At 30.3% G+C, this 12,951-nt stretch overlaps 1 protein-coding gene across 1 annotated transcript in view; it reads left to right on the top strand.

Moving 5' to 3' along the window:
* LOC122504257 (E3 ubiquitin-protein ligase MYLIP) overlaps positions 1–12,951 on the top strand; it is an 82,378-nt gene that overhangs the window by 63,795 nt on the left and 5,632 nt on the right. The window contains exon 2 of the mRNA XM_043615271.1: positions 2,828–3,024. Coding sequence (XP_043471206.1) covers positions 2,828–3,024 — 197 coding nt within the window. The remainder of the gene's footprint in view (positions 1–2,827; positions 3,025–12,951) is intronic.

The following is a 12,951-nucleotide window of genomic DNA, read 5'->3' as shown; positions in this document are numbered from 1 at the left end:
CAGGTTTCGCGGAGAAAAGAAGTCGCATGACTTTATATCAGGAGAGAAGAAAATTAGAACTGAATTTTATGTATTATTGCTAATGAGTTTTTTTTCGAAAAAGAAGTGATGATGCCATTGCTTATTTCTCTAAATTTACCATTAGGCCATACGTACCATATGGTAAATTTGCGATGGTTTTTGGAAACCAGATTAAAGAGTATTGAATATCGATTAAGATATACGACATTGGTTAAAAGATTTTTCATTGCACTCGGATTCCAATTGCGAAATTCTAATTGGGTCATAATAATCAATAATAAAACATATTCATTTATTTAGTTGTACACTATAGAGAAATTGAATCTGGTCCAAAAGTCTACTAGATTATGTGTGCCAATTGGATTTCCGCTTTTAAACATCGTAGACTGTTTGTCGAAATTACCTTGTAGTTTTCTTTTACTGGTTGTCAAATCCACTTTTTTTGTGAAATATTTCGGATATTATATTGTCCAGTAGACTTGGTATTCTGTATAAGCGTTGTTAAGCTTTCAAGTCCATCCTTGATTGTCATATTGAGATTCTTCTGAACTTTACAGGACTTGAGCATTTACTGACATTTTCCAAAAAAAATTTCAATGTATGTTGTTATTTCTTCCAGCAAGAGGAAAGTATGTACTTGTCGCGGTCTTTATCGCAGCTGGCTGCGTCTATTTCAGTAGCATTACTGAAGAAAGACTTGCGACTCGACTGGCTAGACGACTCGTTGCACGGTCTACCTCTTCTCTTCGCCTTGTCCGCAACCGCAATGAACTGTGGAGCCATCAATGCGTTGTTGCCCTCCTGCGTTCGCGGGCCACCGGCCAACGATCTCACGCTATGCACTTAACGATCGGAACCAGTAAAGGATTCAGCCGAAACATTACTCAGGGATTTACAACCAACTTGCTACAACTTGGACACTCGATCAACTACCGGAGAAGGAACTAGATGGGCGATCATCAACTTCTCTCAGAAGACCTTATTCTTGAAAGAAGTCCTCCAGGCCTACGTTACCTATACGCGAGGCTCCTTTACGAATAACTCACTGTTGAATTTAATTTAGTTAAAATGACTTCAGCCCATCTCATCGAGAGATTCTGCTAAGACAAAAGGCGCGACGCAACAGCTCAAGATCAAGTTAGACTCAATCTCCACACAGGGTCTTAAAAAAATTGATTATAATCTCAAACTGTCAAATTCAAGTAAAAATGGCATTAAATTGTCCTTTGCTTGCTTCCTTTTCCCAAAATAAATAACATGACCTTCTTTACCTAATTTGCATATCTACTCTTTTTATATAAGGATTCGAATCGGATACTATTTCAATTTTGGATTAATTTTGCACACAAGTTCTTTATACCCCCCTTCTTCGAAACAGATTTATAAAACGAAATTTTACATAAATGAAAAATCATATCATATCTTACATAAATATATAGAAAATATATCGAATTTCCCTCCTACTAGATTTAAAATTCCAAGCACAAGGGGGAAATGAATTCATTTATATTCGTTTTTTACGACATCAAATCAGGATTCGAGATTCAGGATCCATGTGAAGCGAGATATTTGCTAACTCGAGGCTTGCTCCATCAACAATTTCTAACCCAACGAGAAACTGTTTGTTAAGGAAGGAAGTATTCGGCAGGTTTTATTGATCACAAAGTGCTGTGTCGAGAGGAGAGAGAGAGAGAGAAAAAAAAGTGCACTACCATCAGAAATAACTCGGGGCCACACGAAACTACTTTCCATCCCTTCGAGGAAGTTCAATATTTATTCGTCTATACGATATTTTCTAAGGTTTCTACTTTCGTACTTCTTTCTTGACATAAATATACACACATATATGTATATATGAGTATAAATGTCTCTCATCCCCTTCATCTCATTTTTGGAGAATCGGATCTTGGAATTTTTGGTCAGGAACAGTCAAGCCTCTCAACTTTACGAGAGATGACTTTTTATCCACTCGAAACTTTTCTCACTTATTTTTTCCTTTAAAAAAAGGGGTCGAATGAAAAATACGACAAAAGCCATTTTCCGCAGCTTTTTTGAAAAATTGTCAACGCTCTCGTTTTGATATAATAAATTGGGAAACATTGCAATTTCACTCAGATGCACGTGACCAGATTTTTATATATATATATGCATTACTTTCTTTTCTTCGACTACTGTGGTGGGAAGATTGAACCCGTACTTTTTAGAATTCCTTTTAAATACTTTTTCTTGTTGGGTCTAATTTTAATTTAGTCTATTTTACATCAAGTGCGATTTATTTCTACTATCCTATTCCTGTGCCATTTCTGTTGCAGCTATTTATTTAAAATTACTTTTTATATAGACAAATTATTCTAAAGTTTCGATTTCAATTATTTGGCAAAAGTGGTGTAACATGACGGGGAAATTTTCTTAGGGATTTATTATCAAATATAATAGAACCCGTAATCATTCGTCGGAGAATCCAGGGGACCGGTCGTTAAATTATTCTTTATTGGGTGTATAAATTATTCCATAATAAAAATTTATCTTCACAACGGCGAAGCTTAAATCCCATTTTGAATTTTATGCATTCTAAGTTATTAAATTCTTATAGTCATCCCTAATACGTTGCCTTTGGGGGATTTGAATCGATTGAAATTTTTACTCTTCAAAAGAACTGGGAAATTTCATTTTTAAAAATGATAACAAAAAGCCATCTAATTTTAAATATTTTGTAGATAGGTTTTTCCGATCTTATCAAAATTTTGTAATTCTTTGTGAAATTTTTGCATTATTCTTTATCTTATTTTTGCGTTTTTTGTTTCAGGTGTGCGATTGTCTTGGAATCAGCAAGGAGTGTGACTATTTTGGTCTAAAATATCAAAATGCAAAGGGAGAGGAGCTCTGGCTTAATTTACGAAATCCTATTGAGCGACAGACTGGAGGGGGAGTTGCACCTCTTAGATTTGCTCTGAGAGTCAAGTTTTGGGTGCCGCCTCACCTGTTGCTGCAAGAAGCTACCAGGTAGGGAAATTTTATTTTTTAAATTCAATATTCTTTATTAAATTGAAACAAGATATGAAAATGAAAACGCGCTTGGTAAGCTTCCAAAGATAATAAAAATGATGAAAATTAATTGTTATCTATTTAATGGATCATTGGTTTTCGTTGATTTTTATGAAGCTGAAACTGGCACCCAGTTAAAATTTGAATTAAAAATTGATAAGAAACCCGACTGGGAAAAACTAGTGTATTTCCTTGTTGGGTCCTTTTGAAGCTAAATATTCTTTTTGTTAAAAACCAATGTAAAATTTTTGGAAAATTAACTGGGTGCCAATGTCAGCTCCATTTTTGTCAGAGTGTTCAGCATATGGGAATGTCTTAAGAAAAGTAGATTATAATCTCAAACTGTCAAATTCGAAGAAAAATAGCTGAGAAATTCACATGAGAAGTTTTTCACTAGTCTTCTAGGTAGCGAAATAGTTGCCACACTTTTCCAAATGTTTTTGGTCACATTAGAAATTTATTTATTCCACTCTGTTCTGATTAACCCCAGTTTAGAAAACTCGATTTTGAAAAAAGTATAATGAATTGGTAATGAATTTTTATCGACCACTTTTAATAAAGTAGAACGTCAGTCTAATAAAACGTGACTATCGTAACAATAAAAGGGATTGTAACTTCTATTTTTCTTTTCCTCAATTACTTCATCAGTCGATTCATCATCATTGTTTAATTCGTATGCAAAACCCCAGAGGAGGTATTAGTTGAAAATAGAGAGGATAATAATATCAGTTGTAAAGTAAATAGCATGTCTGCACTAAAGGGTAGTGTGGACTTTATTTGAGATCCTGATTGGTTCGTTAGAGAATGAACTTGAGTATATGTATATTTTAACAAAGTTTCTTGGTAAATAAAGTTAACAGCTCACATGTACATTTCTAATACACCCAAAAGAGAATTACTACCTATGTATAAATAAATATAGTATGTCCAATCAAATTCCTTATACATGTTATATAGGAGAGAAAATTTCGCCCGTTTGCATAATGCTCAAACACATCAGAACCATCGGTTTTCCAGAACCAATGGAATTTTCTACACTCGAATAAATTCACAAATTTGATTCATACTGTTCGTCTCTGATTTCGACAGATCTCCCTATATATCATTTTCATCAATCTATTTCTGCACAAAGGCATTCATAACCTGAATATATTCTCTCCTGGAATATTCTAATTTAATCATGTTATGTAATAATTTAAATTCGTTTTTTTGTTTGCTATTCTATTCGGGAAAGGTAAATAGGTTTTTATTGATGTTTATAAATTGAACATTTTTTGATATAGAATAAAAGTTTTGAGAATGGGTTTTTTTCTACTCGACCCATTTTTCTGCTGGTAAATTAGCTTTTAAACCACAGAATCTGTTCCCTGGAAAAATAGACTTTAAATGCTCCCTCTTCATGACTCTAACCGCAGGTCCATTTAATTTTCATCCTCGCCCTCGTCACTGGGAGATTTAATCCGCTCTCTCTCTCTCTCTCTCTGTACTTTTCAACTTTTTGGCATCAAACGAGAGGTGAAATTTTGCACAAAATGAGAAAACCGAATTTAAATATCTCGTATTTACGACTACGGTTTTAGTACACTTCGTCAAATATGAAAATCAACAAACTTCGTTGTTAATCTAAAACTTGGTTTTCATTTTTGTTTTGCATTCTATTTATTCTTTTTTTTAATAATAAATTTTTTACTTTTCCTTAAGCAGTGAAGTCAGAGAAAATTAATTTTTTTTCAGAGTGTTCATCATATGGCAATGTCTTAAGAAAAGATGATTATAATCTCAAACTGTCAAATTCAAGGAAAAATGGCATTAAATTGTCTCTTCAGGTAATGATTGGCAACTGGCTAGCATAGTCAGGGAAAAAATTAAATTTTTGTGGCAATTCTGATTCAGAGTGTTCAGAATATAGCAGTGTAAATAAAACATACAGAAAGTCATGCATTTCTTAAAATATCTACTTGAAATTTACATAAAACATCATCCTAAGATGTCAGATTTAAAGAAAAAAATCGATTAATTTGATATATTCCCTTATAATAAAAAGTTTTGAGTTTAAGAGGAAATCAATTGAAATTTTACTCAAAGTTCACGACGTTTGTGAATCTTTAAATGAAAATAAATCATGGCATTCGAGAGAGATAGAGAGAGAATGAGGAGTGAATTCCTGCACTCGAGCACTTTTAGGTCATCTTCATCTCGCCAAACAAGGAACGAAGAAACATTTGTCACTGACGCTGACGGCTATTGGTTCAACTCAGTTTGGTGGGGGGTATATAGTTTATCGTGGGTTCAGAAGGGTAACACTGGGTTCTCTGACTATTGGTTTCCCGTCACCGTCAAACTTTCAACTTATGAAGAACTCGCAAAACTTTCTCAATGGTTAACTTAGCAGCTACACTGCCTCTCGAACTGAGTTAACAAAAACTTTTAAAATTCGTTTCAAAAAACCACTGCAAAAATATGTTTCAAATAAACTCAATAGGGTTGATAAATTTTTTCGAGAAAATATAAAAGAAAAATAAGTCAAACTTAGCAATAAGGTAAAGATACACCTTTCCCTTATTGCTAAGTTTCATTTTAATAACAGAGTTGCTGAATTTTCTTATGAATTCTAAAAATTAAATTTTTTCCAGTACTTTTAATAAAAATCTCTTTTCTCTCTCTCTATCGACGAATTAAATAAGTTTTATTAATATATATTCAATAATTAGGACGATTGAAAATAATGACATTTGGTATCGAAAGTATTAAATAGAATTTAATTAAAATCATACAGTTGAGAATTTTAATTAAATTTAATTTTATAAATTTTATATATACACGTAAAACGTCAAAATTAGCGAAATGATTTTTAGCCAATTAAATTAGGGTTTAATTTTGAGTTCGTAACGACGATATATTTATTTAATTAAAAATTTTATTTCGCTTCGATTTAAATTTAAAATTATATTTTAATTTTGAGTTAATAATTAAAATTATTAATATGGTTGAATATTTCGAGAGATTTATTTTGATTTCAATCGAAAAGTGCAATTTCACGAGGTCCCCAAAGTTAATTTATATTTATTTAGTATTTTCTTCGTGAAATATAAATAATCGTGGGAATGTTGACACTCCTTGTCGATGAGGAAAATGGCGCGTTGAAAGGCGAAGAGTGCCATAAATAATTTTAAAACAAGAAGACATTATTTCTCTCTTATTTCTCTTTTTGAGAGATGCACACGATTTTCTCGCAGAGGGTCTTGTACAGTAGTGTGTATATATATATATATATATGTCATTGTGTATTCGCCTAAGTGAAAATACGTGTGTCTCACCCTCGTTAAATGTTCCAAAGCGAGTAAATTTACTCACCCCTTACGTAGGTGCTAACGTGATTTAAAACATTACTTAAAATTAGTTTCCTGATCTTAATTTTTCTCTTAAATTTATGCAGACATAACTACAACTTTTTTCTTTTCTTTCTTTTTTTTATTTACTCTCTAAAATATTATTCCCTCCAATTTTTGAAAACTTTTTAAGACTGTAATAAATTAAACTTTTCTCTTCTTGATTACTATGTTAAGAACGGAAGATAATTATTCTAATTCAATCATGAATTTTAATTAATCAAACGGTTTACTGGCATTAAAAAACACAAAAATTAAATTTTTAAAAAAATTGAGAAGGGCTTTGAAATCACAGGGAAATTAAATTTTAGCATAAATAAGTTTTAAGAAACTTTTTTTTAATTTTTTCCGTTTTTGTAAAAATTTGTCCATAATTAGAAATAGAATTTTCTCGAGGGAAATGCGAATTGAAAAATTATTTTCAGATGTAAGTAAATGAAATATGAGCTGGTATTTTTTTTGTCGAATGTATTTGACGTTGAATGGATGGGCGGGGTATATTTTCTAACTAGGCGAGTCGTGAACACAATCATGGAATATCCTCGCAGAATCCAATATCGGTGAAATGCGATCTACCATCCCACATGTCCAACGATACTATTGTAATAACTTCTGATTTATATTCTCAAAGCCACGTTGCTTCTGATACGCCAGCAATTCAGATGCCGTTGTGACTGATTTTTCGTCGACAAACCTTTTCTCCCTTCCATACCTTTATAAATATATATTTTGTGTCTTAATTCCGTTTGAATGAAAGATTTTTTCAAATTCGAACAATGTTTGGCAATTTTCTTTTCAAATTCATATTTCCAGACTTCGCATTCGATAGTTAATTTCAAAAATCTAGCAAAAAGTAGCTTTCAAACTAAAAAAAGTAGAAAAAAAGTAGCTATCGAAAAATTAAACTTGACCAAAAAAATTTCTAAAAATTTTTGAACATAATTGAATTTATGCAATGATTTGTAATTCCTCTAAAATTTTTCAAATTATTTCGTACAATTTACGAACTTTTCATTCTTTTTGAATCAAATTACGGACCTTTTTTCTAAAAAACGGACTTTTATACAGGATTTACGGAGCTAATTCGAGCCCTGGACATTTAATTATCCTGAATGTCAATATAAATTATTGAAAAATATAAGAAACGAAAAATAAGTTAATTTTTCGTGGACATAAATGGAAGATCTTAATTGAAATTTCAAGTGCAATGGGTAAAAAAAAGTTAGTAGGGAAGTAGGGAAAAAAGGAGACTCGAGTACGGAAGCAAAGTGGAAATTTCTCGTTATGGTAACGATTTCTCGTCTTGTACTTATGGCAACATCGCTTAAGGAAACTTGCGGTGGAAACTTGATGAAATTAGTGCAAAAGTCTAGGTCTCGGTTCTAGACACCGCACGTCCTTAAGTTGCTTCCAGTCAGAACGGAAAGACGATGATTCACAAACGACTAACTCCAAGTTACCTTACAACCTTAAATATCTTGTCTCTAATGAAGTCTCCAAGGAGTCAAATTAGCTTCAAGAGTACTTTGCAAAGCTCATTTATTACATGGAGGAAGGGGCAAAAAGGCGCAAAAAGGCGCAAAAATACGCTAAACGACAAATCACCTGAGAATGAGTACCTAGAGGAAAAAAAGAATTATTTCCATTTAGCCGAAACAATTACTTTGGAGGTGATTTCATTTCATTCATTTGTAGTGATTTCAATAAATCAAATTTTTCAGAGACCAGAACCGGAATTTTATTAAAATAAGTGTTTTTGAGATAAGCGATTAAAACACTAGGTGTGTATAACAAAAGCAAAAATATTGACTGTATAAAATGATAAAGAAAAGGGAAATATTGCATAACGAAGGAATGAATACTGAGGAAATAAGTCGTCGCAGATGGAATGCTTTCATATATAAGTAATCCAAGGGTTTTTACTCCTAAAGGATCGATGCGATATTCCGTCTGGAGAAAAGACTACAAAAAAAAAAAAAAAAAAAAAAAAAAAAAAAAAAAAAAAAAAGAAGAGAAGAACTGAGGAGCTTAACGAGAATAAACAATACCCTGGAGATAGTAGGAAGGAATGAAAGAAAGCAAAGGCAGAATGAATTCATTATGAATGCCTTGAAGTCAATTTCCGCGAGAGAAGGAATTCAAGTTAGATAGCTCTATATCATTTTCAACAAGGAGAAATACATTTCCAATTTGATTTACTTTCATCCCCACTCTCCAGGTAGATTTTTATCCTTTTTTTGCATTTTTCAAATTATTATTCTCCATGAAAAATGACATGGAATTTTGTTATTAGATTGCAAAGACTGCAAATAGAGAGAGAATTTCATTATCTATAATACAATCGTGGGTAAAATAAAATTGTTACATTTCATTATTGTCGATTGCAGTCAGACATAATATTATTAAAATAAACATTAATTTCTTCAAAGAATATTTCTTCAAGAAATAAAAAATTTATTAACATGTTAATATCCGAAGCACCGAGTGGGAATTTCAAAAACTTTTTCCCCATATAATTTGTAAAAAATAAAAAAAAAAAATACAAAACTCATCTACTAAAACCTACTATACTTATTACTTTTTTTAAGTTAAAATTGTTCTCCAAAGTTTAATTATTTTCATAAATGTCAAAAAAATTCTTGTCCTAATTTCAATAATTTAAAAAAATAAAATGCATTTTTCTAATTTCAATGATTTTTCAATATCTACTATTTTAATAAAATTTCCCAAAAAGAATTCAATTATTGAACAAAATTTTTAATAAAATTGTATGCAAACATTTAATTATTTTCATAAATACATAATAAAAATTTCACAAGAATTCAATTATTTCCAAAAATAATAAAATTCTTTACAAAATTTCAATTATTTCAAAGATTTTAATCATAATTCTTGTATAAAGAATATAATTATTTTTATAAATAATTACATTTTTCAGGGGAATTCAATTATTTTTTAAAATGTTAACAAAATTCTTCACAAAAATTCAATTATTTTTATAAATATTATGTAAATTTTTTAGGGGATTTAAATTATTTTTATAAATAATTAAATATTTCATGAAAATTCAATTGTTTTTGAAAATGTTAACAAAATTCTTTATAAAAGAAAATTTTTGAAAATAATTGATTTCTGGAGAAGGATATTATTATTTATAAAGATAATTGAAATTTTATTTAATTTAAAATTAAAACATTCTCATTTAAAAAATAAGTATTTTGAAAACAATATTTACTTGATCCAAATAATTTTCCAAATAAACTGTAGATTTGAATAAGTTATTTCTATGAAAACGAAACTTTCGATATGAAACACACAAAACGAAAGTTTGCCGCGCTTGCAAAAATTCGATCAAGTTCTTTTCAAAAATCTATTTCTCGGTACTTTTCCGGTTTACTGGGACGATATATAAATAATATATAACAAAGCAAAAAGTTCGCCTTTCATCTCGAGGTCGTTGTGTAAAAGTTTTTCGCGAATTTCCTTTGTAAAAAGTTTTGCACTCTCAAGATAGAAAAAGAAGAGAGAGAGAGAGAGAGAGAGAGAGAGAGAAACGGTATATTTACTTTTCTCAAATTATTGATTTATTTAACTTCAAAATTTCAATTTTTCTATTATTTTTCAAGGGAGATATTTAAATAATGCAGCAATGCTATTTAAATCTAAAAACAACTCTTTTGGAATGAAAAACGTATTGCAATAGAATTATTATTGAAATTATATGTTAATATTAATAAGAAAATTGTGAAATTTTCGAAACGGACAGTTAAGAACTTTTGAATTAGAGTAAAATATTTCAGTAAACATGTTTTAAAGTTAAAAGTCCAAAACTCAGACTGCTGTTCATCCTGCTATGCAAGTAGGTTTTTGCTGAAAATCAAGACAAGGAAAAGTTTAAACTTCCATTCTTGCTCACTTCCTACTTTTCAACTAGGTTCAACAAAAAGTTTACTTTTTAAATTCCAAATTTCCATGTTCTGCACAACAATGAAATTCGTCTAAAATTAGAAATACCCGCCCCGTTAGAAGCAGGGGAAAATAAATTTAGTTTTGAAATATTCAAAGAAAATAAAGCACTACTTCTATGAGGGTAGGTATAGTATTCCATCAGAAAAGATGAACTTGAAGTAAAATCGAAATATAAAGTTTGTAATTAATTTAGAGACAACAATTTAATTAAACTATTTTGCGCCCTATTAAAGTGTGGTACATTTCTGGAGAATATAAGACGTTAAGTGGTAGGAGTGGCAATCTTGTAAAATTGTCACACCACGTACCTAGATTTAATTAAGCGAGGGAGTTCAGCGAACCTGATACGATTAGAAATGGTGTTGCTATATACCTCGACGGAAATGTCATTTATGCAAACCGGGTAGGCTCGACGAAGAGGATTAATTAACAATAATATATTTCGTCGCAATTGCAAAGGAATCTCGCCGAATAGTCCTTGATTCGAAAATTCCCATTAGATAAATAAAAATTCACTAAAATCAGGGAAAAGTAAGGCATTTTTTATTAAAGTACTGGAAAAAATTTAATTTTGAAAAATATACAAATGATTGCAGAAATTCTATTATTTACATAAGTAATTCTTCGAAAGAATTCAATTTATTATTAAAGATAAATAACAAAATTATTCTCCAAAATTCAATTATTTTGAGGTTTTTTAATCAAATTCTTTGCAAAATTCAATTATTTTCATAAATAACAATATTCATCAGAAGAATAAATTCAATTATTTTTAAAAGTAATAAATTTCTTATTGGAAATTCAATTGTTTTAAAAATTCTAATAAAATCGTTCGTAAGAATTCAATTATTGTCAAAAATTTTAATTGAATTCTTTGTAAAATTTAATTGTTTTTAAAAACTTTTCTATTTTCTTAATTCAATGATTTTCAATCTTTTCAATATCTACTATTTTCATAAAATTTCCCAACAGAATTTAATTATTTGAAAATTTTTTGTAAAAATCTTCGTAAATAAATGTAATAGAACATTTTTTTGAGTATCAAATGATTTTTAGAGTGAATCAAAATTTTTTTTGGGGTCAGGGATAAAGTTAAAATTTTGTCTGGAAATCAGGGAAAAAGAATATTAATTTTTCGTGGCAACCCTGCTAAATAAATTAATAAATAGAAATTGAAAGAGGAAAAAGTTTCTTTCAAGTAGAAATTAAAGCCGACCGTTTGGAATATTATTCAAAAAAGTGAAATAAAGAGAATGAAAAATATATTCTTAGTCAGGGAAAAAGTGAAAATTCTGTCTGGAAATCAGGGAAATGAATCAAATATTTTTGGCAATCCTGTATTTCAACAACTTTTTTATATTATTTTGACGTGCAGCAATTTTCGTTCGAAGGAAAATTAGCGACAAATTTTTGAGTTGAGATCCTTTAGGAGAGGAGTAAATTTCATTGCTCGCAAAGGAAAATTGCAAAGGACGAATTAGAGCCGGTGTCGTCACTGCATGGTACAACTAATTAACCCAAGAGCTAATTACGCCTCTCTGGTTCGCGTCCCTAGAGAATAATCCTTCTCGGTGAAGTTTTCCCGGTTCCAGTTTCCTGGATGAATTCCACCGGTGAACACTCCCGGTTTTCCCACGTGTAAAGGAAACGCGAGGAAAGCAGACGAAAGTCGACAATTTTGTTACTGACACTAACTTATACTTTCATTTATGTATATACCTACTCGCATCTCTATAGACATATATAAACACACTTATATACCCTGGAAAAAAGTTTTCACCATTCTACCGAATTTTCTCGAATATTCCATTTCATAGGAACAATATTCTCTATATTAAAAAATTCTCGTCAAATAAAAAAGCAACGAATCTTTTTTAATCAGAAATCTGAGAAATTGTTTCATTCATTCATTCAAAAAAAAAAAAAAAAAAAAAAAATGCATAGTGTTTTAATAAACGTGTCAATTTTCTTTAAAAAATATACAAAAATTTAATTTTTCCCTGATTTCCAGATATTATTGTACAACATGAGGAAATGAGGGAAAACGAAAATTAAATCTTTCTGGCAACCCTGAAGTAGAGCATGAGAAATCTTCAGGTTGATGAAAACTAAACTTCATCTTTTATTAATTAAATTTATATTTAAAGCAATGAATTTTAATCCTCAAATCCCCTTTAGACATTTGTGTAAATTATAATAATTTGTGTTTGGAAGATTATTGAATATTGTTGGTTAAATATTATTATCGAACCGGAATCAACTCTAAATAGCACTTCATTAATTCCCACAAAGCAGGTTTAAATAGCTAAGGAAGAGAGCGAAAGAGAGAGAGAGAGAGCTTCAATAATTACATACTCTGGCACTGCGGTAGAGAGAATTCAGAACGTTTATCGCCTGTTGTATCCACAGGAAGTAGAAACAGTCCCAAATGATTAAAGACTAGTATAATATTATCCAACCACTGACACTGTTTATCACCCAATTTATAGATAAATACTCAGTCACCTTTTACAGAAAATTAATAATT

The sequence above is a fragment of the Leptopilina heterotoma genome, unplaced genomic scaffold (genome assembly GCF_015476425.1).
Source record: "Leptopilina heterotoma isolate Lh14 unplaced genomic scaffold, ASM1547642v1 Lhet_286, whole genome shotgun sequence".
Taxonomy (NCBI): Eukaryota; Metazoa; Arthropoda; class Insecta; order Hymenoptera; family Figitidae; genus Leptopilina; species Leptopilina heterotoma.
This window is presented reverse-complemented; position numbering and strand designations above follow the sequence as displayed.